At 36.0% G+C, this 27,512-nt stretch overlaps 1 protein-coding gene across 1 annotated transcript in view; it reads right to left on the reverse strand.

Annotated features, from left to right (window-relative positions):
- Positions 1-25,936, reverse strand: part of L3MBTL4 (L3MBTL histone methyl-lysine binding protein 4) — a 330,693-nt gene extending 304,757 nt beyond the window's left edge. Inside the window, exons 1-2 of the mRNA XM_049770889.1 lie at positions 25,862-25,936; positions 1,065-1,169 (exon numbers count right to left, since the gene is read on the reverse strand). Coding sequence (XP_049626846.1) covers positions 1,065-1,169; positions 25,862-25,936 — 180 coding nt within the window. The remainder of the gene's footprint in view (positions 1-1,064; positions 1,170-25,861) is intronic.
- Positions 25,937-27,512: the final 1,576 nt, after the last annotated feature.

Below are 27,512 nucleotides of genomic sequence, written 5' to 3' on the forward strand. Positions count from 1 at the left end.
TGAACCAAGGATACCACCTACAGAAACAAACATGATTTCCCACACCAGCACCAGGAACATAAATTCTACCAAGGAAGGCCCCACTACCACCATAGCACTGATTTACTCCAAAGACAGTTCTTATATTACCCTGACAACCAGGCAACAGCAATAGTCTGATTGTAGGGCAGGACTCTCTGCAATGCTAACTGATGGTGAGACGAAACCAGCAGACACTACACACCACCTGTTCTTCGACACAGAAATTGAACAGGATCTATAACTACATAAACCTGACAACAACAACTGTGAGGCTGAAGAGCTGACCAATGAGAATGACTAGGAGGATGGACAACTGAGTATTCCTGGAACCTTGAGTTAGTCTTATGCCAAAATACTTCAGGGGTAATATCTCCTGTTTTTTAGGCCAAAGGTCTTTCTTTCCAATTTCGTCCATGTTTTGCTGTGCCTACACAAACAACAACTGCCACAAACACACATCTTTCTCTCTCTTCCTTTCTTTCTCTCTTTCATTCTCTTTCTTTTCTTTCTCTCTTTTTCTGTGTATCTCCCATCTCTAAAGAAAAAAAAAAGAATGCATACTAAACCTTTGGCTATTGTATTAATGACTTTAATGATGATACAACAATTTTCACAAATATAACTGCTAATAAATTCTCTCCCCTTCTTTTTTGACAATATTTTTAATTCTCTATTCTCTTTCTATTTCTTAATAAATTTACTTTCTGTCAGCCTGAAACAAATGCATTATGATCAGTTATATCAACTATATGATACATTGTCTTTAAATAAATTTAAAAAAATGGACAAACCTAGGTTCGACCTCAGCATCCTATATGGTCCGTCCCCCAAGCCTGGAGCAAGGTGTATCCCCTTAACATAACTGAGTGTGGCCCCGCAAACAAAAAATTAAAAAATAAATAATAAAACATTTCAGTCATCACTGAATAAATGAATACATAATTTACAGAAACAAAAAAAAAGAAAAGAAAAATTCAAATGTGTTACTCTAGAAAACTACTTTCTGTCATTGCACAATTAGCCCAAGAAACTCTAACTCTTACCTCAACCACAGAAAGCACACAAAACACAGATGGATGTCGAGGGTCGATGCCTTCTAATCTCATTCCAATTTGAAAATGGTTCTCATCTTCTGGAAATGACTGGTCCTATGAAATTCCATGATTTAACATTATCAACTATGCACATTCACAATTTGATATTATAACTCTTAAGAGTACTTATCATGGAATATTATGCAGCTGTCAGGAGAAATGAAGTCATGAAATTTTCCTATACATGGATGTACACAGAATCTATTATGCTGAGTGAAATAAGTCAGAGAGAGAGAGAGAAAAACGCAGAATGGTCTCACTCATCTATGGGTTTTAAGAAAAATGAAAGACGGGGCCGGGCGGTGGCGCTAAAGGTAAGGTGCCTGCCTTGCCTGCGCTAGCCTCGGACGGACCGCGGTTCGATTCCCCCGGTGTCCCATATGGTCCCCCAAGCCAGGAGCGACTTCTGAGCGCATAGCCAGGAGTAACCCCTGAGCATTACCGGGTGTGGCCCAAAAACCAAAAAAAGAAAAAAAAAAAAAAAAGAAAAATGAAAGACATTCTTGCAATAATAATTTTCAGACACAAAAGAGAAAAGAGCTGGAAGTTCCAGCTCACCTCAGGAAGCTCACCACAAAGAGTGATGAGTTTAGTTAGAGAAATAACTACATTTTGAACTGTCCTAATAATGAGAATGTATGAGGGAAATGGAGAGCCTGTTTAGAGTACAGGTGGGGGTCGGGTGGGGAGGAGGGAGACTTGGGACATTGGTGATGGGAATGTTGCACTGGTGATGGGTGGTGTTCTTTACATGACTGAAACCCAAACACAATCATGTATGTAATTAAGGTGTTTAAATAAAAAAAGAGTACTTATCATACTATAATGTATGTTCACAATTGGAAGCTCATCAAATAGCCTAAATAAAGGGTACATATGTTCTGGCTATTCAAGATGAAGTTTGTTCATTTCATTGTGCTTTAAAAACATTTTCTGTATGATTATGCTGTGGATTTCCATTAGTCTCTATACCTATTTTTGCTTACTAATTTGAATAACCACTTTAGTATTGGAAGAAAATCCTTAGCTTAATAGAATAATATAATAATATATTATATATGAAAATACATAATAATAATGATAATTATTCAGGAGTAATCCTTGAGAATCACTGGTTTGAACACATTAAAAAATACTTTAAATGTAAAGAAAACATGCAGAAACTTGAGAGTTAACAGAGTGAGTAAGATGCTTTACCTTGCTTGTAGTCAGTTCAGGTTCAGTCCTAATCTATACATTTTTATGATAACTTTAAATTGTTATAAATTTGCTTACAAATATCAATTATTTTCTTACAGTTTGTACATCAAGCTCATGGAATGCCTTACAGTAACCTTACACACACTCCTATATTCTTTTTTTTGTTGTTTGTTTTTAATAATATATTTAAACACATGATTACAAACATGATTGTAATTGGGTTTGAGTCACAAAAAGAGCATGCATCTTCACCAGTGTAACAGTTCCACCACCAATGCTCCTCATCTTCCTCCTTCCACACCCTTGCCTGTATTCGAGACAGAAACTCTTTTCCTCTCACTCACTACCATTGTCATGGTAGGTGTCAGTGCATTATTTCTCTAACTGCACTCACCCATCTTTGAGGTAAGCTTCATTTTGTGAGCTGGTTCTTCCAGCCCTCATTACTGGACATTATTACAATAATGTCTTTTATTTTTCTTAAAACCAAGTAAGACTATTCTATGTCTATCTCTCTCCCTCTGACTTATTTCACTCAGCATAATAGTTTCCATGTCCATTCATGTATAAGAAAATTTCATGACTTCATCTCTTCTGAAGTCTGCATAATATTCCATTGTGTATATGTACCACAGTTTCTTTAGCCATTCATCTGTTGAAGGGCATCTTGGTTGTGTCCAAAGTCTGGCTATTTTAAATAGTACTGCTATGTATCTAGGTGTGAGGAGGGACTTTTTAATTGTATTTCTGTGTTCCTAGGGTATATCCCTATGTGTGGTATAGCTGGATCATCTGAGAGCTTAATTTCCAGTTTTTTGAGGAATCTCCATATTGTTTTCCATAAATGCTGGATTAGATTGCATTTCCACCAGAAGTGAATGAGAGTCCTTTTCCCCCAAATCCCAGCTAGGAATGATTATTCTTGTTCTTTGTGATGTGTGCCAGTCTCTGTGGTATGAGATGGTACCTCATCATTGTTTTTATTTGCATCACCTTAATAATTTGTGATGTGGAACCATATTTCATGTGTCTTTTGGCCATTTGTATTTCTTCTTTGAGGAAGTGTCTGTTCATTTCTTCTTACCAAGTTTTGATGGGATTAGATATTTTTTCTTGTTAAGTTCTGTCAGTACCTTGTATATCTTAGATATTAGCCCCTTCTCTGACAGGTCAATAGTTTCTACCATTCTATGGTTGGCTTTTGTATCCTATGCACTATTTCCTTTGAGGTGCAGAAGCTTCTGTTTAATATAGTTTCATCTGTTTATCTCTGCTTTGACTTGTTTGGAAAGTGCTGTTTCTTCCTTGAAGATGCCTTTAGTCTGGATGTCATGGAGTGTTTTACCTATGTGTTGTCAATAAACCTTATGGTTTCAGGTCTAATAACCAGGTCCTTAATCCATTTAGATTTGACCTTTGTACATGGTATTAGATAGAGATCTGAGTTCACTCTTGCAAGCAGCTGACCAGTTGCCCAAACACCACTTGTAGAAGAGGCTTTCCTTGCTCCATTTTGTGTTTCTTACTCCTTTATCAAAGATTAATTGATTGCATGTCTGGGGAAGATTTTCTAAGAGTAAAGTCTATTGCACTTTATTCCAATATCATTGTTAAATATTTTAATGACTATAGCTTTGTAATACAATATAAAGTTGGGAAAAGTGATGCCTCCCATATTCCTTTTTCCAAGGGTTTCTCTCACTAATCATGGGTGTGTTTATTGTTTCAAATGAGTTTCAGGAATGTTCGATCCACTCTTTGAAGAATATTCATAATACATTAGAATTGAATTTCTATAATATGAAGCAGAAATATTATTTTGGAATAGGATACAAATTATTCAATAAAATGCATAGTATAAAAATCCTGCTTACATTTTATAGAATTACAAAATTATCTCCGTTACATATTTCTGTACATTTCTGGTTTAGTTTTTAAGCTTTTTATTCTCTTTATTAAAGCATTTTCTGACAACACATTTTTTATTTGTTTACACTGAGCCTATGTGGATACATCTTTAACATCTTGAGCTTTCTAGTTAAAAATCTCATTTCCTCTTCCTTAAATAATTTTTGTTAGTTCAATATGATTGGAAAAATTTCACACAGAATTCAAAATGCTTAGTTATATGTATCTATCTTTTTATTTGGTGTAATTTTATATGCTTTTATTCATAAACTTTTAATTTTTACCTTTCTATTATTATTTCCCTAAAATTGAATTTGATTCACATGATCTTGTTTAATTATTATTCTTTTTAAACAGAATTGCAAGCAGACTTATAATTGCCAATTTTTTCTAAATCACATGTATACTAAGGGAATATTATTGAGTCTAGTTATATTAGATCTAGAGCTGGTTTTAATTACGCTTTTATTGCTATATATTGGTGATTAGATATTGTTATTTTTAGAGTGGAGATTTTTCTTTTGGAAAATTTTCAAAATATTGGCCCAGAGAGATAGCACAGCGGCGTTTGCCTTACAAGCAGCTGATCCAGGACCAAAGGTAGTTGGTTCGAATCCCGGTGTCCCATGTGGTCCCCAGTGCCTGCCAGGAGCTATTTCTGAGCAGACAGCCAGGAGTAACCCCTGAGCACTGCCGTGTGTGGCCCAAAAACAAAACCAAAATAACAAAAAGAAAATTTTCAAATTAATTAAAATTTAGGATTAGAGAGCTAGGATAGTAGCTAAATTGCTTGGCTTGCATTCAATTTACCCAGATCAATCCCTGGCATGGCATCTGTTCCCCTGAGCAATGCCAGAAACAACTCCTGATTAGAGTCAGGAGTAAACCCTGAGAATGTCTGGTTTAGGCACATAAAAATACTTAAAATGTAAATAAAAATTCAAGGATTTGAGAAGTTAAAGGGTAAGTAAGACACTTTACCTTAGATGTAGTCAATTCAGGTTCAAAATCTGGTACCCATAATGGTCCCCAAAGTACTGACAGAAATGATCTGTGAGCATAAAGCTAGTATGTACAGCGCCAAAACTGAAAAATTATGCATGAACTCAATAATAACAAAATATAATCTTAATCTAGTTGTAGTTATTGCTAACATTTACCTAACCATAATTTGTGATTGCTTTCACGTCTCTCTTTGTATAAAGATACAGAAATATGCACAATGTTCACATGTGCATACACATATACTAAATATTTTCCATATGAGCAGTCTGTCTGCCATAAGAACAGGAATATTCTCATATAATACTTCAGTTATGAACATGCTTAACATGTACACTATTCCTTTAATTGATATTCCATTCGGTTTACTCCATTCTGTGTACTCAGGGATCATTGCTGTGGGAGGTTGACACTCGTGGTGGGATTGGCCATGATTCATTGCAAGTATGAAACCCCACTATGAAGGATTTTGTAAATCACAATGGTTTCAGTAAAATAAACTTAAAATTCAGGAAAATGACTCCTTCCATATTTTTTCCCCCAAGAATTACTTTAGCCATTTGTGAATGTGTATCATTTCAAATGAAGTTCAAGGGTATTTGAACCACTTCTTTGTAAAATGCCATGGGTATTCTTATAGGGATTGCAATAAATCTGTATGATACTTTGGGAAGTATTACCAATTGATTAATTCATTGTCATTTAATGATGTTTCATGGATCCTTGCAATCAATGAGCAGGTTATATATCTCCATTTCCTTGTGTCCTCTTTCATTTCTTGAAGCAGTATTTTATAGTTTTCTTTGTATAGATAGATCTTTCACCTCTTCAGTTGACTATGAGGTACTTGATTTTCTGAGGCACAGCTATGAATGTGATTGTTTTATTAACATATAGTTCTCCTCTTTCACTAATTGTTTAGATAGATTTTGCATATTAATTTTGAATGCTGCAACTTTACTATACAAATCTATTGCTTTTAGAAGACTTTTGGTAGAATCTTTAGGATTTTCTAAACAATATTATCATGTCATCTGCTAAGAATGAGAGCTTGACTTCTTCCTCTTTTTTCGTTTGTTTTGCTTTTGGGTCACACCTGGTGGTGCTCAGCAGTTACTCCTGGCTCTGCATTCAGAAATTGCTCCTGGCAAGCACGGGGGACCTTATGGAATGCCAGGATTTGAACCACCATTTGTCCTGATTCGGCTGTGTGCAAGGCAAACGCCCTACTGCTGTGCTATCTCTCCAGCCCCCAACTTGTTCCTTTCTTATCTGGATCTTTTTCTTGCCTAAATGTTATAGCAAGCACTTCCAGTACTGTATTTAATAGGAGTGGTGAGAGAGGGTAAACTTGTCTTGTGCGAGATCTTTGAGGAAAGGTTTTTAGTTTTTCTCTATCAAGTATAATGTTTGCCATGAGCTTATGGTAAATGGCTGTGACTGTACTGAGGATGATTCCTTCCACTTCCATCTTGTTGCAGTTTTTATTATGAGTGGTTCTGGATGTTATTGGATTATTTCCCTACATCTATTTATATCTTCATCCATTTTTAAAATACATAAAGTTATCTATTTTATTTGTCTAATGCTAAGACTCAGGTTTAGCATTTTTCTTCCAGCGTACAATATGGTGATGATTGGTCCTTTCATTGATGTCATACCTGATGCTTCTCATTCACCTTATTTTTGATGCCAATTTTGATCCCACATTCATTGTGTTGCCCAATTTCTTAAATATACCACAACTTAAATTATTCAAACATATGCATGTTAATATTTGCACAGATAGGTGAATAAATTCATATATTTATATATAACAAAACATAATCAGTGCATATACAATCTAATTGAAATGCTTTTTTTCCATCTATTTTGTATTTTACCTCTTCTCACAAATTTCTGTCTTTCCCTATTATTCTGCCATCCATAAGTAGAGTACAAAGGTAAAAACTCTAACTATCACCCATATACCAAAATCAGACAAGATATACCACCAAAAGAGAATTATAGGCTGGTATCCTTGATAAATCCAGATGCAAAAATACTCAACAAAATACTAGCAAAAAGAATCAAACAACTCATCAAAAAGGTCATACACCATGACCAAGTAGTATTTATTCCAGAGGTGCAAGACGGTTTAACATATACAAATCAATCAAAATTATATGCCATATAATAAATAAAAAATAAAAAATCATATGATCATAGCAACAGATGCATAAAAAGCATGTGACAAGGTCCAGCACCAAATTCTGATAAATACTTAAAATAATAAGGGAACTGAAGGAATTGTCCTAAATAAAGTGAAAGCCATTTACTACAAATCCATGACAAACATAATACTTAATGAGAAAAAATGAGAAGTCTTTCCTTTAAGATCTATCTGATTACCCTTTGAATCTCTGTATGCTCTGTAGTGATCTCCCCCTTTTAATTTCTAATCTAATACAAATTTCTCATTTCTATTAAGTATCTATCTGTCCCTTTTGTGAGTTTTGCTAGCGGTTTATCAACATTGTTCATTTTTCAAAAGACCAACGTTTGCTTTCGTTGATCTTTCAGAGTGTGTTTTTGGGTTCCCACTTCATTAATTTCTGCTGTAAGCTTTGTTATTTCCTCCTGCCTGCTTATTTTGGGTTCAATTGATTAATCGTTTTCTAATTTTATATGCTGTGTCATTATGTAGGCCACTTCTTCCTTCCTGATGTGTGCTTTCAACTTTGATTTTGAATGTGTTTGTTCTGACTATTCAGATGTGTTTCTTTTAGGCAGCAGAATTTTGGATTCATCTTTTTTTATCCATTTTGCTACTCTTGTGTCTCTTAACTGGTGCATTTGGCCCATTGGTATTGATAGATAATTGCCATCTTTGTGTAGAAGTTCGTTGTGTCTGTTGGTCTGTCTTGTCTTAAAGTAGACCTTTCAGTTTTTCTTTTAAGACTGGTTTTGAGTCTGTAAAGTTTCTGAGCTGCTGTTTATGTATGAAGCTATGTATACTTTCTTCAAACCTGAAAGCGAATCTGGCTGGTTGCAGTATCCTAGGCTAGTAGTGGTCGGCAAGCCATGGCTCACCAGCCACATGCGGGCGGCTCTTTCCATTTTTGAATGTGGTTCTTCTGTGTGCTGAGCAGCCGCTCCAGGAGTCAGTCAGGACCCTGCTCCTAGCCTCTGTCAGTGCGCGCCCTGTGTGCAGCCCCGGCGGCCAGCTCCACACAGCTCTGATCAGAACCAAGGGCAATGTTCACATTAGTGTTTGTGACTTTGTCAGTCATTGTCAGGATGTAATTTTCTCTACATTGTAAGGCACATTTTATGAAATTTAACATTATCGATAAATAATATCGTCTAAAGTTTTTGTTTTATTAGTTGTGTTATTGTATCCTCCCGACCTATGTGGATACTTACATGCAGAATAGTCTCAACAAAAACTAACTGAAACTAAAAACAGTGTACCATCCTATGTATTTTAGGTTTTAAAAATGTGGCTCTCAAAATAAATTTCAATCATGGTTTTGGCAAAATTTGGCTCAGTTGAAAAAAAGGTTGCCCACCACTGTCCTGGGTAAAGCATTAATTTCACTGAGTTTTGCCACTATATACCACCACCATCTTCTGGCCTTGAGGGTTTCTTGTGACAGGTTTGCTCCTTTGAATGTAATTTCCCTTTTTTTTATCTTGCTGCTTTCAGTATTCTATCCCTATCTGTAGGATTTATCATTGTGACTAGGATGTAGCTTGGGGTGCTTTTCTTTGGGTCTCTTTTAGTTGGAACATGCAAGATTCAATTGCTTGCAGTCTTTAGCTCTGGGAATTTTTCTGTAATGATGCCCTTGACTGTTGATACTTCCTGGGAATTATCTTTCTGGGTCTCTGGGATGCCAATGATTCTCATGTTGTTTTTGATGAGTTTATCAAAGACTTCTATTTTCATCTTTTCACAGACTTTGAGTAATTTTTCCATTGTCTGATCATTTGCTTTAAGGTTCTTTTCCAATGTCTTCAAACCTGAAATATGCTATATGGAGTTGTTCTGCATCTCATTTTCCAGCTCACTGCTTCTGTCCTCATCTGCTATTACTCTGCTATAGAAGCTTTCAATTGAGGTTTTCATTTCACCTACCGAGTTTTTCAGTACTGTTATTTCAGTTTGGAGTTTTCTGATCTCTAGCTTTGTTGTCTGTTCAGCTGAATCTATGCTCTTTGAGTTCTCTGAACATCCTCCATATTTCTACTCTAGACTCCTTATCTGAGGGGCTAACTAGATGGTGACACTTTTTGGGTTGTCAGAACTGCCATCTTCATTCTCTAGCATGGTGTTGTCCTATGTTGTTTCCCCATTGCTACGCTTGTAGTGTGGTTTTTACTACTGTGTTGTGGCCCTAAAGTAATTATGTTCACTTTAGTTTCCTTGGCTGCCTCATGCAGGAAAGTGAGAAACATTTTATCAGACCAGTGATTTCCAAAATCCAAACACTCTGGGTCCTGTATTGCTTATAAATAATATACAGGGTGTATAAAAACCAGTTTTCTTTTCTTTACCCTTTAACTATCAAGTTGTATTTTTGTGCCAGGTACTCTTCCTGGTACTAAAAGAACTCGAAGCAGCAATGCAAAAATCTTCTAGTTTGTCTTCATAATGAGCAACTGGAAACACACTTCAACAGCCTCACAGGTATTTATTATGTATTTGCTATATGCCAGTCATGCTATGCTTCTTCATGATGAAGAGATATAGGATAACATAAAATGGATAACCTTGTTAGTGTCCAGCTCCAGAATTTCTAGGTAGTTGGGTATCCAGTTTAGAATTGAGGAGACAACTGATTGAAGGAAGGGGATTAGATAAACAGGTTTCACAGGCCCAGTTCAAGAATAGCATCCTGGAAGCAGAAGCCACTCTCTAGATCCCCAGCTCTGAAGTCTGACATCCTACTCAGTCGATGGGAAAACACCCCTGGCTACAGTGGACAAGGACACAGAAGCCCCAGGAGCTCCCAATGCGCCTGCAGACTCAAAATTGGATATTTTCTTTTTTTTTTTTTTTTTTTTTTTTTTTTGGTTTTTGGGCCACACCCGGTGACGCTCAGGGGTTACTCCTGGCTATGCGCTCAGAAGTCGCTCCTGGCTTGGGGGACCATATGGGACGCCGGGGGATCGAACCGCGGTCCGTCTCCTAGGCTAGCGCAAGTAAGGCAGGCACCTTACCTCGAGCGCCACCGCCCGGCCCCATGGATATATTCTTAATTATCTTTTTTCAGTGTTATTATGATATTCATTTGAAATATAGCTAAATTAATTTGTGCCACTTGCTTTCAATTTTTATTTCTATTTTAATACACAGAATATTGACACCACCTTCAAAAAGTGATGCAAAAAATATGCAAAGAAATCTTTCTTTCCAAATGCTACCCACCCTATCTCCACTCTATCTTCTCTAAGTAATGAACCTGCTATTTTATGTTTTATCCTTCCTGGGTTTCTTTTTGCAAATATAATGTATGTTTTGATAAACTTCTTATTTCTAATACAAAAGGGATTACATAACCTTCTAAGTTTTGAAACAGCTTTTTAAATGTCTAGGCTTCCCTGAAATATTCCATGCACTGTGCCAGCAACTGCCCTTTCTTTTATGCATCTGCATTGTATTTCACTGTGCATGGGAACCATATGTTGAACAATACACTTATCTGTGCGCATTTTTAATAAACATAAAATATCCTCAAAATCTTGAGGAACTGACTCACAATTTATCATTTAAATTTCTTTTTATATTTAGAAGCTATCAGGAAAAATTTAAATGATGGCAAAGCTTACAGATAAAATGGCAATAATGAATGATTTTTCAGGAATATTTTATTTCTACAAAAACAAATGCCATGTGTGTTTATTATTAATCCAAGTCTTCTTATCACATTCACTCTGTTTTCCAGTAGATCATACTTAACATGTTCTGTATCACTATCTGCTTATCATTATTTTGAAACTTTTTGATTAACTTAAAAATGACTGCATGTACATATGTTCACACAGCATTAATAAGAAAGCCAAGGGGAGGAGTACAGTAGGAAGAAGCTGCAGAGTCTTACACTGACCTGAAAAGGCTGGGCCTAATCCAGCCAGGTCCAGTGAGTTTCCATAAGTTTCAGTTCTCTTGAGAGAACTGAATAAGAAACTGCAGCTAGAGATCATGTTTACAAAGTCCAACATTACAAGCAGATGCTTTTTTCTGTTTGAAGTAACAGAGTTAAAAGTAATGTTAACTTTGGTATCTCCTTTGGGTCTGTCAAATAGTTCAATTAAGACATAGGAAGGGATCTGTAATGTCATTCACTTGGGGTTCAGTATCATGAATTTGAATCTCCCCAGACAGTGCAGGGATGCTTAATAAATCTTAAGACTCTGTTGTCCTCAAGATCTTATAATCCATTCCTGATTCCTGCCACAATACTCTCATATGAATAATATTGCAAAGACTGTTAACTGTAGGGACTGAGAACACTTTCAGGTTTTATCACAACTGAAAGAAACAAAACCAAGAATGAATAAGAAACAACATGACATTGAGCAATCTGTACCATCTTATAAAAAATGAAACCAAGATAATAGCAATATTATCAGACTGGACAGTCTAATTTTCATTATCACCCTCACCATTTCAAAATGGCTTATCAAGTGAAAATTCTGCAGTGTTACATTTGCAATGTGTACTGGATAACTAAAACAGTAATAGTATTCTTCGATAAGTTTCAAATGAAAAAAAAATCACATAAACAATAGAAAAGGCAGTATTTAGTGAGAAGTGACATGCCTTTTCTCATTTATTTTCTGATTATCTGTTAAATCAGATTTGTTTTATCTGTTAAAATGTGTTTCATGAGTTTACTTGATAGCCGAATTTATAAATTTACAGATAATTTTAAAAGTGAAGGTTAATTATAACACATTTAAAATGAGCATTACTACTAATCAGTAATCCACAACACTAATCATTAGGGAGATGCAAAATAGAACAACAATGAGATACCATCTCACACCACAGAGACTGGCACACATCACAAAGACTAAGAACAATCAGTGATGGCAGGGATGTGTAGAGAAAGGAATTCTCATTCACTGTAGGGTGGGAATGCCATCTAGTCCAGCCTTTATGGAAAACAATATGGAGATTCCTCAAAAAACTGAAAATTGAGCTCCCATATGATTCAACTATACCACTCCTAGAGATATACCCTAAGAACACAAAACTACAATTCAAAAATGCCCTCTTCACACCTATATTCATTGCAGTACTATTTACAATAGCTAGACTCTATAAACAACCAAGATGTCTTTAAACAGATGAATGGCTAAAGAAACTATGGTACATATACACAATGGAATATTATGCAATTGTCAGGAGAGATGAAATCAGGAAATTTTCCTATACATGGATGTGCATGGAATCCATTATGTTAAGTGAAATAAGTCAGAGCAAGAGAGATAGACACAGAATAGTCTCACTCATCTATGGGTTTTAAGAAAAATTAATGATATTATTGAAATAATCCCCAGAGACAATAGAGATGAGAGCCGGAAGAATGGGATCACAATATGAAGCTCACCACAAAGAGTAGTGGTTCAATTAGGGAAATAACTACAATAACTACTATCATGACAATCTTAATGAGTGAGAGAAGTAGATTGCCTGTCTCAAATATAGGCAAGGGTTGGGAACGAGGTGGGGGCATTGGTGGTGGGAATGTTGCACTGGTGAAGGGGGAGTATTCTGCTTATGACTGAAACCAACTACAATTATTCTTGTAATCATGGTACTTATATAAAGATTTTATATATTAATAAATGTACAAAAATAACCAAATAAAATTGCACTGTAAAATGAATAAATTAAGTAGTATGAACATTAATTCCATTAGCTTTTCTCAGAAAAAAATTCAAGAGGTTAATACATTTGAATAAAAAATAACCTTTACCAGATCCAGAGCCTAAGTCAGAAGGTAGGGTGTTTGCCTTGAATGTGGCCAATTTATGTTGAGATTTTGACATCTAATATGGTCCAGGAGGCCACTAGGAATAATCCCTGAGTACACAGAATGGTATAACTCTGAGCATCACCATGTGTGGCCTGAATACCCTAGCAACCCTCCCCAAAAAACTATTACTCCATTAATAAACTCAAGTCCAGAGATGTCAAAAGGCATTCTCAAGGTCACACAGCTTGTTCAGCAACAGCAACACTGCTCTTTGGAAAGCCAGCCATAAGGAACATTTGTAGTAACAAAACAAAGTTCAAGTCCATTGAAATTCTCAAGGACATTTCCAAGGAAGCTTTTTGTGCAGAAGTACTTTTTTGTTTTTTCTTTTTCTTTCCCAGAAGAATTGTAAATTAATGCTTTGTAATATAAAAATTGATTGTTCTATGGTTAAAGAGGGGAAGTATTATTCAAAAGTCATAAATGCAGAGAAAATGACATTTAAAAATATAGTATTATGAGGTCAAAGTGATAGCACAGTGGTAGAGCAGTTTCCTTGCACGCTGCCAACCCAGGACAGACCCTGGTTCTATTACTGGCATCCCTATGGTCCCTGGAGCCTGCCAAAAGTGATTTTTGAGCAGAGCCAGGAGTAATCCCTAAGCTTTAATTTTAAAAAAAAATGAATCTTGGACTGGAGAGGTAAGGGAACTAGCACAGATGTTTAGATGCAGGCTTTACATGTAGTGAGCTCCAGATTCAATCCTCTAGAGCTACGTTTGAACCTAGGAGTAACACAGGAGTGATCTCTGAGCATAAAGCCAGGAGTATAGCATCTCACGCCACAGAAATTGGCACACATCACAAAGAATGAGAACAAGCAGTGCTGGCAGGGATGTGGAAAGGACCTCTTATTCACTGCAGGTGGGAATGCTGTCTAGTCCAACCTTTATGAAAAACGATATGGAGATTCCTCCAAAAACTGGAAATTGAGCTCCCATTCGACCCAGCTATTCCACTCCTAGAGATATACCGTAGAAACACAAAACTATATTTGAAGGAAGAATATACAGCTTCACATATAAACAACCTCTCAAGAACTTTAAAGACAATACCAGGTTTAAATGAAGAACAGAAGATGGTATTTAAGACAAGACAAGCCCAAAAATACACCATACATACAAAATAAATAAAATTCATACAAAACAAATATACCAAATCAAAACCAAAAAATACAAAAATTATATGATGATACTCTCTAAAAATCTATGGACTAAATATATCAATTAAGAAACAAAGAGTGACAATAGTGGATCAGAATATTTAACCTAACAATTTGCTGCCAGCAAAAACACATCAAAATAATCAGAGCAAATACTCAAGATTCAAGGCTGGAAGACAAACAATTAAGCAACTCCCTTAAAAAAAGGCTGGAGTATCCATAGTAATATCAGGTGACATAGAATTTAGTTCAAAAAAGGTCATGAGTGAAAAGATCACTTCTTAATAATCAAGAGATATGTAGATCAGGAAAAAATCACACTCCTAAACATAATGTGCCCAATGAGCAGACAGATAAATACTTAAAACAACTGTAGCTGTTGAGCAAGTAAATTAGAACATGGAAAGTCTTTTCAACAAATGAGATTGAGAAAACTGGTTAGCTTCATACAAAATTGTGAACTCAGACCTCTCTTTAAGCCATGCACAGAAGTCAAATTAAAATGGACTAACTGCCTTAATATCAGACCTAAAAAATTAAGGAAAACCCTCTAAGAAGCAGAAAACTCCATGTCATTTAAACTAAAGGCACTGTCAAGAATGAAATACCTCTGGCCAAACAACTGGAAGCAAAGTAAACAAATGGGACTACATTAAATTAAGAAGCTTCCTATCTCAAAGGAAACAGTAACTAGGATGCAAAGACTACCCATGGAATGAAACTATTCACCTTATACCCATCTGATAAGATCTTAATATCTAATGATATACAAGGTACTGGCAGAGCTTAGTGAGAAAAAAAGAAACACATCATGTAATCCCATCACAAGATGGGGAGAAGTGAACATTTTCTCAAAGAAAAAATAAAACTGGCCAAAAGCAATGAAAAAAAATGTTTCACATCACTAATCATCAGGGGGGTTCAAATCAAAAGTGCAATGAGATGTGGCCGAAGCTATAACACAGCTAACCTGGGTTTAATTCCTGTAATCTATTTATGGATCCCTAAAACATCCAGGAGTAATTTCTGACTGCAGAACCAAAACTACCTACAGGGAACTGTTGGGTGTGGCCACCCCCCCAAAAAACAAATAAGTACAATGGGCTATCACCTCACACCACAGAGACTAGTACACATCCCAAAGAACAAGGACTACAAGTGCTGGTGTGGATGTAGGGGAAAAAGGACTCTCATTCACTACTGATGGGAAAGCCAACTTGTCTAACCTTTTTAGAAAACAATATGGATGCTCCTCAGAAAGCTAGAAATTGAGCTTCCATATGATCTATAAGTACCACTGCAAGGAATAAAAACTAGGAGCCCAAAACACAATACTGAAACGCCCTCTTAGCTTTCCTTTGTTCGTTGCAGCACAATTCACAATAGCCAGAATGTAGAAATAACCCAAATGCTCAGGAACAGATGAACAGCTAAAGAAAATGTGGTACATCTACATAATGGAATACTACATAGCTGTTAGGAAAAATGAAGTCATCAAATTTACTTATACAATGATGATATGAAGAGCATTGTGCTGAGCAAAATGAGTCACAGGAGAGGGATAGACATAGAATGATCACAGTGATTTTTTGGGATATAAAAAAGATAGTATGGTAATAATATCCAGAAACAATAGAGATGAGAGCCATGAACACCAGTCCATGGTAGGAAGCTTGCCACAGATAATGGGGGACTGCAGTTATAAGCATTAATTTACAAATAAGAAAATTAGAGCATGAACGTTTTAGGTGCTTTAAACTGTGCAGTTTATTTTAATGGTGTGATATCATTCATCATGTTAGGTAAGGAAACATAAGTAACATTATATGAATAATTTAAGATTTCATAATATTTAACTTTTATATTACAATAAAAACATTTAGGTTTTTTTTTAAATCTAGGTTGAAGGTCAAAGAGAAAGTATAGTGGGTAGCGTACTTGCCTCGCAGGTATCAAATCAGAGTTCTATCCCTGATATCCTATATGGTTCTCAGAGCTCACCAGGAATAGTAGTTCTTAGTGAAAAACTAGAGTAAGTCCTAAGCACTGCTCAGTGTGGTCCAAAAACCAAAAAAAGTTAAACAATAAACTGAAAATAGGGGCCAGAGTGGTGGTGCTAGAGGTAAGGCATCTGCCTTACAAGCGCTAGCCTAGGATAGACCACGGTTCGATCCCCTGGAGTCCCATATGGTCCTCCCAAGTCAGGAGCAATTTCTGAGCACATAGCCAGAAGTAACCCTGAGCTGAGAGTCAATGGGAGTGGTTCCAAAACAAAACAAAATAAACAAACAAAACTTAAAATATTTAGAATAAGACAAAGCTCAGAGATAAATGTCTTTTCCATGAATGTGGTCAACTTTGGTTTGATCCCAGCCTTCACAATAGTCCTTCAAGCATGACCAATAGTGACCACTTAGCACCGAACCAGAAGAAATTACAGGTGCCATGACTGAGGTCATAATACTTAAAAATAAAAAGTAACAAAATAATAAAAGTAGAAATAAAGGCAATGGTTAAAGAAATTGTTTTACTCTGTAATTGTTGTAATCTCACTGCGTGGAACTTGGAGGTCCCCAGAAAGATATCTGGCAGTCTTTGGAGAACTGTCATGCTAAGGCTCCAATCCAGGGACTCAGGAATGCAAAGAATGTATTTTAACAGTTGAATCATATCCCTGGCTTTAGTGAGAATTTTACTATCTACCCATGACTGAATTTGTCACATACCAACGACTGTATCTATTTTATCAATCTGATTTTACTGAAGAGCAATGCCAAAGATAGGAATGGCAGGTAAGAGCCAGACTCTACCAATTTAGGAGGTAAAATGAACAAAGCCTGCTGACTGGCTGAACTACAGGATAAGAATGGGAGGAAGTTTAAACTAACACCCTTGATTCCATCTTGGAAGTAGTTCCAGAACTTCCATAAACTCTTACCTGTATAATGCTATCAATGTAATTCTTTAAGTACTCTCTGAATTTCTGTACATACTTTTCAGTTTCAACTTTCTAGTATATGACATTAGCTTCAATGTTCTCCCTCACAGGTAATTTGCAATAAAAATTTTCACCAGAAATATACACTCACTGAGAAATAATGGCAGATTATGGAATTGTGATTGTTCCTCAAGTAGTCAGGATTTTTCACTGGCATTCATGGGGGAACTATCCAAGAAGATGAGAAGCCCTTCTGATTTTTCTCATTATAAAACCAGAAAATAGAAAACTTAAAAATGTATGTATAAATACATGTATACACATTTCCTTATTCTTTTTTTTTTTTTTTTTTTTTGTTTTGTTTTTGTTTTTGGGCCACACCCGTTTGACGCTCAGGGGTTACTCCTGGCTATGTGCTCAGAAATCGCCCCTGGCTTGGGGGGACCATATGGGACGCCGGGGGATCGAACCGCGGTCTGTTCCTTGGTAGCGCTTACAAGGCAGACACCTTATCTCTAGCGCCACCTTCCCGGCCCACATTTCCTTATTCTATATCATAATGTACCCATATATAATTACAAGAACTCTATACCGTAATGATGAAAGAAGAATTGATTTATGGTATCTGCAGAGATTCTAGAAACTCCTTGAATTTTATATAATACTTTCTGTACAAATGGATCTAAGCTCTTCTCTAAAAAATTAACAATAGCTTTCATTAGATGTTCCGAAGAACCTAAGCCCTAAAAAAAGATTAAAAATCACGTGGCTGTCCTTTAAGGGAGTCTGTCATTAATCAATCCACTGACTAAATAACACATTTAGAAGGTGTGCTCAATAATCAGAACACAGCAGTTCACTGCAGCTGTTCATCATGGATATCCAGACAAAGCAAGGCATGCTTCAATTTCTGCCTTTTTAAAAGTGATGCCTATTTTTGCCAGATATTTGTTAGGTTTATGGGGGAAAATCATCACCTACATAATTAAACACAACTAGCTGGAAAGCTTCGGTTAAGACAGTAATGAAGGATGGTTGCCTGTATATTTTTAAACTCTCATTTTAGGCTTCTTCCTTGTCATTTTGAAGTGGTTTTATTTTTAGGTTAATTCTGATTCTCAGAATGCTGCCAAGATTATACCAAGAGTCATTCTGCAAATAGAAAACAAGGATTCATTGTATGGCACAACAAAATTCTACTTTAAGAATTTTTAATATAGTTCCTTCTCATTTTTTCTTAATTTATTCTGCTTGCAATTTCAGAGGCAATAATCGTCATTCCTCGAGAACTTAATGACCTACTGTTAGTAAGATAATATATGATAAGCAATACACATATGTATGCATATACATGTACATAAATTTATCTGCCAACTATTCACTAAATTAGTTTCAAAAACCATCCATGAAAAACAAAATCCCATACAAGTATAAAGAACTGTGTAGAATAAAGAACTGCATAACTTTTTAAATCACTTCAAAGTGACTAAGTGGATTTCACAAATCCTCTTAGCCTAATGCAACAACCCACATATTTCCACCAAATACGTTAACCCTCCCAGCGGGTGGGGAAGGGGCTTCTAATATAAATTTCCATTAATTTAAAGTGCAAGAAGCACGGAAACTATCTTCCCTTGATTCTGAACAGCATTATATTTTCTTTTAATTTCTCTTCCCTCTGAACATAACATTTGGTTTTCAGCTGGACCTACTGATAAGAAGTCTGTAGAGGGGCTTTAAGCCCCTGCAAGAATAAAGGAGATCCAGTCTATCTATCAAGCTCCAGTACTTAAGATCTGCTCAACTCTTTGAGAACTCCACCCCCACAAGGTAGTCTGGATCACATGATTTCAGAGACGTGGATTCTAAGAATAGGAAACGGAAACATATCTGAGCCACAGATCAGCATGTACCTTCATTTTTTTTTCTTCCAGATATTTAGAGCTTCAAAGAGAAAAAGAAATGAACATGCACTGGAATCCGCTGTGTTCTTCCTAGTCCCAGCAATTAATCAGATTAATTGACTTCCCAGTGTAAAGCTACTGTCTAGTTTAAAACATACTTCCTCCTTTACCCTCACTTAAACACTAAGAAATATGTTAATATACAGATTTTTCCAACAAAAAAAGAAGACAATATCTCATACAAATATAAAGAGCATAGGAGAGTGAGGTAATTATTTGATTTTATTTATTTATTTTATTTATTTATTTATTTTTGGTTTTTGGGCCACACCCTGTGACGCTCAGGGGTTACTCCTGGCTATGCGCTCAGAAGTTGCTCCTGGCTTCTTGGGGGACCATATGGGATGCCGGGGGATCGAACCGCGGTCAGTCCTAGGCTAGCACAGGCAAGGCAGGCACCTTACCTCCAGCGCCACCGCCCGGCCCCATAGAAACAAGGATTTTGTTTGTTTGTTTGTTTGTTTTGGTTTTTGGGTCACATCCGGCAGTGCTCAGGGGTTACTCCTGGCTGTCTGCTCAGAAATAGCTCCTGGCAGGCACGGGGGACCATATGGGACACCGGGATTCGAACCAACCACCTTTGGTCCTGGATCGGCTGCTTGCAAGGCAAACGCCTCTGTGCTATCTCTCCGGGCCCAATTATTTGATTTTAAGCCCATTAAAATTCATGTTATAATGAGGCATTTCACTAGTTTATAAAACTACTCATAAGTAGTGTCTCTGTGCTAAATAGTTCATGATTCATATTTTAAGACATATCTTAATAAAAGTCATAAAAATGACTTTATAATATAATTATGACAATAATTTCAGTAACAGTAAAATGGAATAAATTTCAAAACATAAATAAATAGGGGTTAGAATGATGGCGCAGCAGTAGAGTGTTTGTCTTGCCAGCAGCTGACCCAAGACAGACCAAGGTTTGATCCCCCAGCATCCCATATGGTCTCCCAAGTAAGAAGCAATTTCTGAGTGCAAAGCCAGGAGAAACCGCTGAGCATCACCAGGTATGGCCCCAAAATTAAAAATAAATAAATCAATAAATAAAATAAACATTCATCTTATTAAATTGTGCTTGAAAAAATTTAAGTATCTCAATTTTCTTTAGAAGCTTGGAACTAATAAGAATTTTTGGAGCAATATCTTTCTGCATCTATGGCTCTCAGTACAAATATAGATTTTTCAAAAGCTAGACACAGACTAAGTTTCACTGTCTAACTCTAGTGGAAATTTTCCAAAGGTACATTATTAAATAAAATTCAGGTCCTGGCAAAGAAGTTAAAGTTTGAGAGTGTTTATTTATTTCTTTCCTTGAAGTTCAAGTAGAGAAGAGAGAGAAGAAAAGTATTTCAGATAAGACAAGGGCATATTTCATATCTAGGACATCAGGAAATAAAAGCAGGAAGTTGTCTTTATCTTTCAAGGACTTCCTACAGATGTTTATAATTTCTTTATATAAATCCAAATGTTTCTTTCCCAAATTATAGTACATAATAATAGATTTTAATATTGAAGGCTGATGGAATCTCAAACAAGAACATAGAGTAAGATGTATGCAAGGGGCAGACTTATTGCACAGCGGTAGAGCATATGCCTTGCACACAGCCAATCCAGGAAGGACAGTGGTTCAAATCCTGGTATCACATATGGTCCCTCAAGCCAGGAGCAATTTCTGAATGCATTGCCAGGAGTAGCCCCTGAGCATCACCGAGTATGGCCACCCACCCCTCCCCTAAAAAAAAGAAGTATTCAAAATTTCAATATCAATGAAACGGATATAACAATGCTGAATGAATTTAGGAGAGAAACAGTTTCAGGGAGAAAATATGACTTTTTTGGGGGGTATCTGATGTTAGTAAAAGATACTAGAAAAGAGAAATTACCTAACAATGAGAGTGTTTGAAGCACGAATATCTGCTAATATTAAGCAGTTTTCATAATGGACATGAACTGAAACAGGGAGCAATTCAGGAAGAATGCCTTCCTCACACCTATATTCATTGCAGCACTATTTACAATAGCCAGAATTTGGAAACAACCAAGATGCCCGCCCTTCAAGAGATGACTGGCTAAAGAAACTGTGGTACTATACACAACAGAATATTATGCAGTCATCAGGAGAGATGAAGTCATTAAATTTTCCTATACATGAATGGACATGGAAACTATCATGCTGAACTAAATACGTCAGAGGAAGAGAAAGAAAGAGTTACAGAATAGTCTCACTCATCAATGGGATTTAAGAAATAAAATAGACATTCTTTTAATAATGCCCAGAGACAATAAAGATGAGGGCCAGTAGAACTGGCTCACAATATGAAGCTCACCATAAAGAGTGGTGAGTGCAATTAGAGAAATAACTACACTAAAAACAACCATGATAATGTTAATGAGTGAGAGTAGAATGCCTGTCTCGAATACAGGCAGGACATGAGGAAGGATGGAGATAGGGGGCATTGATGGTGGGAATGTTGCACTGGTAAAGGGAGATGTTCTTTTTATCACTGAAACTAAACTACAAACATGTTTGTAATCATGGTGCTTAAATAAATATATTATTTTTAAAAAGTGGTGTTGAGATAACTGGTCAACTACATGCAAAAAAGTGAACCCAGGGGCCGGAGAGATAGCATGGAGGTAAGGTGTTTGCCTTTCATGCAGAAGGTCATCGGTTCGAATTCCATCGTCCCATATGGTCCCCCGTGCCTGCCAGGAGCAATTTCTGAGCCTGGAGCCAGGAATAACCCCTGAGCACTGCCGGATGTGACCCAAAAAAACAAACAAACAAAAAAAGGTGAACCCAGTATTCTCTTTACACCATGAACAAAGGTCAAATCAAAATAGACTAAAGATCTTGATATCAGACCTGAAACTATAAGGTACAGAGAAAAAAATAGGCAGAATTCTCCATGACATTGAACTAAAGTCATCTTCAATTATGAAACACCAAAGATAAACAAATGGAACTATATTAATCTGAGACACTTCTGTGCTCCAAAGTAAACATGACTAGGATACAAAGACTACAAAACAAATGGGAGAAACTATTCACCCAATACCCATCTGATAAGGGTCTAATATACTTAAGATTTACAATATACTGATAATACTTAGCAAAAATAAGTTTAACCTCATCCAAAATGGGGAAAAATGAACACATTTCCTCAAAGAAGAAATAAAGACATTCCAAAAGACACATTAAAAAATGCTCCACATGACTATTCATCAAGGAAATGCAAATCAAAACAACATTGACATACCATCTCACACCACAGAGATTGGCACATATTACAAAGAACAAGAAAAAATTCTGGCATGGATGCAGAGGGAAAGGGACTCTCAATCACTGCTCATGGAAATGTTGATTGGTCCAACCTATTTTAAAAACAATATAAATAGTACTCAGAAAACTAGAAATTGAGCTCCCATATGATCAAGCAATACCACTTCTAGATATATTCCCATTGAATCCCAAAAAAGAAAAGCTGAAAATGCAGAAAAGCTCTCTGCATCAGTATGTTCATCACATCACTATTTACGATAGCCAGAATTTGGAAACAACCCAAGTGCCCTAGAGCAGATGAGTGGTTAAAGAAACTAGTAATCAATACAATGGAATACTATGCAGCTGTTAGGGGAAATAAAGTCATGAAATTTGCTTATATATGGGTGGATATGAGATTATTATGCTGAATAAAATGAGTTAGAGGGAGAGTGATAGATAGGTAGATAAATGATAGATAGATGATAGATAGATGATAGATAGACAGATAGATTAGATAGATAGATAGATAGATAGATAGATAGATAGATAGATAGATAGATAGATAGATAGATAGATAGATAGATAGATAGATAATAGAATAATCTCACAAATTTGGGGGGTATAAGAAAAATAAAAGACCATATAGTAATATTATCCAGAGACAATAGATATGAGGGCCAGCAGGACCAGTCCATGGTAGGAAGCTTGCCACAAAGAATGGTGAGTGCAGTTATATTAGAGAAGAGTCCACTATAAATGATTGTTGGAAATGTTCTCTATAAACAAGAACTGTGTTGAAAGGATATAAAGTGACATGCATGGTACCCTTCATTAACAATGGTATAGACGACAGTGTCAAAAAGGAGGCAGGGAGAGAGAGAGAGAGAAAGAGAGAGAGAGAGAGAGAGAGAGAGAGAGAGAGAGAGAGAGAGAAAGAGAGAGAAGCAAAATGCGTGGTATAAAGACAGGTATGGGTGGATAGGTAGGAGGAAAATTGGGGAACTGGGGACATTGGTGAAGGATAAGATGCACTGGTGAAGAGTGGTGTGCATTCTATGATTAAAACTCAACTATAAAAACTATGTTAACCACAGTACTTAAAGTAATAATAAATATTATAAAATTAAAATAAAATAGCTTTTTAACATATAACAAAGTAAATTCTGTATAATTTTCTTCCTTCAAAAGCTGATATGAGCCTTTGACCTTTTTTCAATTGTATTGAAACTATTTTTTTATTATAAGCCATGCTTGTTTGTCAAGACATAAATGTTGAATAAAAGTAATGCTGAAGTTTGAACAACAGCATCTTCATTAGTTTCCAGGGCAAATCAGACAAAATAATTGTCAGGCTTTATTCTTTTCACTCAGGGACAGAGGTGTCCATCTAACAGGGAATACTCAGTAAACTCATTATTTGTAAACCCCACAAAAATTATTCTTCATCACAATGTTATGCTCTTTTATAGACATCAATGATAGATTTTAAGTACAATATCACAAATTCCTTAGGGATGTAATCCAGGTGTTTTGTAGATACTAAGCTTTAAAAACATGAAAGCCTGACTGCATACATGTATTTTTCTCATATACTAGCACTTCATTGTCATCTTTCAAACTGACAAGTAATAGTGTTTAAAAGCTTTAAAAAGAGCTAGGTTCTGAGGTAACCATTACAGGTCAAGGAATTATCAAAACCACATCTCTTGCTCACCACACAGCGGACAAGTTTGAAGATGACCCCTTTAGGCCTTCAAAGAGAACCCACATGTCTTTAAAGGTCTCTTAGAACTTTCCAATGCATCTCTTATCAGAACTCTTTAAACTCAAGAGAAAAATAGTGATAGGACACAAAATAGTTTATGATTACACAATATGTAATATTGCCATAAGGTATTGTTCAGTGAAAGATCTCCCAAAGCAGAGTCCAGCTGGCCTGAGTGTTGTTCTCAGTTGACCATATATGCAGTTCAGTGCAAGAGTTTTGGGGCGCAATGCTTCTCTCGATTTCAGTGCAACAGAATATATGGCCACTTCAGCAGTACTTCAAAGCTCCAGAGTCACACCCTACATGCTGGACAACATCAGGACTGCACTTGGCAATGGTTCAACACCATTTAGTGCCAGGTATCAAACCAGAGTTGACTGCTTATAGGGTGCTGCCTTAACTCATATATTCTTTCCTGTTTGCCATAAGAATTTATACAAAAAAACCCAGAAACTCCACATTTAACAAGTAGGTTTTTTTTTCATGTCAAAGGTGAAAATTAGGGAGAGAAATTCTCTAATCTATAGATTTTTTCCAATTAGAATTTATGGTCCATAAAATAATTTAAAGAAGCCACAAAGACAGAACAAAGGCAGAAGTAGTTGACTTACATGCCTCTATGTATCAGTATCAAGCACCATACAATCTCCAAAGCAACACTGGCATTACACAAAGCATAGTTGGGAGTATGCCTACAATTGCTCAAATTTATATTTAAAAAGCTACTTGATATAACCACAAATGCCAGAAAAAATAAAGCAGTAAAAAGTTGTAGCTTCTTGCTTCTGATTAAAATACAGTAAACCAACATAAATCTTAGGCAAATTTTAGGTAGAATATCCTTGAAATAGTGAAAACATAGACCAAGAAGAATAGAAAAGACTAAGGAAGGTCTGATGTCATGGGTAAATTTAGCCCTCTGGTGTGAAATGTTAGTCAAGCAAGTTCAACAGGCTGCTCTGGATGGTGTTAAATCAGGTAGGCCATGATTTAGAAATTTCACCTGCTCCTTATAAATCTGGCTTGTTACCAACACGTTTATGCATCAAGACAGTAGAGTGCTCTTTTCTGATATTTGGGGGAAGACAGGTAACACCAGAAAATAAAAAAAAAGAACATTAACATTTACTGGGTGTTTATTATGCACAAGTTGGATCCTTCACATTTATATTATTTACATGTTCTTTATACATATAAGCAATTTAATCTTCTCAAATCTGACAAATGAAAATTTACCCCATTTTACCAATAAGGAACAGGGTACAGAGACTAAAAGGACTTGCTACTAGGTAGCAGATTTAGGACGTAGAAGAAACAGGTTTCCAACATAGGGAACCCATCGCAGCACACACAAAGACTCTAGGTAGCTCTGTTGTCTTGTTTTCTCAGTGAAAATAATAAAATAAAATAGCCGTTTGTGCTATCCAGGCCAATTATTTCCCTTCAGTAATTAATTCACTCCAGTGAAATAAATCTCATAAGAGCTTTTCACAAAATACAAAAGATCACCTTGTTGAAGAGTTCGATGGGTGCAGCCACTGCCTTCTGTTCCCTCAAGTACTGCTCCCAAGACCATGTGTCCATTGCAGCTGCAAGACAGATGGAAAGAAAAACATGATCACTTCAAATACTTTCAAATAGTAACTGACTAAAGTCCTAATATTTAATTGAAAATAAACCCAAGAATTAAGTTAAATTGGTAACTAAAAGACTGATAGATTTTTTTCTCACGGTTTTGTGTATTTTATTAACTCACCTAACTACTCCAGAGGCAACTTTTACAACAATTTATGACTGACTACATTATACCTTCAAGAAAACTTAATAGACTAGTGGCCTCATCCCCCCCCCCCACCAAAATGAACAAATACAAGTTTCCTAGAAGATTGACTCTTTTTATAGGGACCACACCCATCAGGGTCCAGGGCCTCTGGCCATTCTTTCCATGTGGAAGGCAGTTGCACGGGCAGCTTAGCTATCTCTAGCATCCAGCCAGGCTCTGCTTGAGGACCACAGAACAATACTGGGGAGTGCTGGGAATCACAAACATTGTACCTATTGGGGTTTAGTGGGGTCCTATGGGTCCAGAAATCAAAATTAAAGTGTATTACTAGCAGAAGATGTGCTCTACCACTTGAATTTTCTCTCCAGCCCTAAATTGATTAATTTTGAGATGACTGAAAATTTTTATACCCTGCTCTTAGCACTGATGCCGACTAATACAACCTAATGGAAGATAATGTTAAAAAAGACTTAACAAGAATGCTGACTGATACAACCTAATGGAAGATAATGTTAAAAAAGACTTAACAAGAATGCCGACTGATACAACCTAATGGAAGATAATGTTAAAAAAGACTTAATAATTATGAGTATATCTTGAACCAATAATTCTTCTTCTAAAATTAGTCTTAATGCAACCAGAATTGATGAGCCCAATGGAAAAACTAATTACTTTAATTTCAGAATTTTTAACATAGAAACAACCTAAAATATACACCAAGTAAAATTAGTCAAGTACATTATAAAGATAAGTTATTTTAATAATATAATATAAAATTACATTACTTAATGACAGAGAAAGGCGAAATTAATTTAATGATACTAAGTGAAAAAAGGCAGTTTGAAAACAATGATCTTTTTGTCAAAATAGATAACAGATATAAAAAGACTAAAATTATGTAAACCAAAATCTTAAAGGAAGTCATATTTAGGTGCCAGTAATATTTTCCCAATTTTTCTTATATTTCCTACTTTTTACATTTTCTATATGAGTAACTACTCTGTAATTCAATAAAATTTTTATTTTAAATAATAAAAATCTGGGGGCCCATGAGGTGGGGCTAGAGGTAAGGTGTCTGCCTTGCAAGTGCTAGCCAAGGAAGGACCGTGGTTTGATCCCCCGGTGTCCCATATGGTCCCCCAAGCCAGGGGCAATTTCTGAGCACCTAGTCAGGAGTAACCTCTGAGCATCAAACGGCTGTGGCCAAAAAAAACACACAAAAAAAATAAAAAAATAAAAATAAATCTGATAAAAAGATTTAATTGTTTTAACTCTACATTCTGACATAGATTCTAAGAATATATAGATACATTCATGAATATATATTAAGGTTATTAATTTATTCAACATATCTAAACATGTATAAGGCACTTTTTG

This window comes from Suncus etruscus, chromosome 3 (genome assembly GCF_024139225.1).
Source record: "Suncus etruscus isolate mSunEtr1 chromosome 3, mSunEtr1.pri.cur, whole genome shotgun sequence".
NCBI classification, from domain to species: Eukaryota; Metazoa; Chordata; class Mammalia; order Eulipotyphla; family Soricidae; genus Suncus; species Suncus etruscus.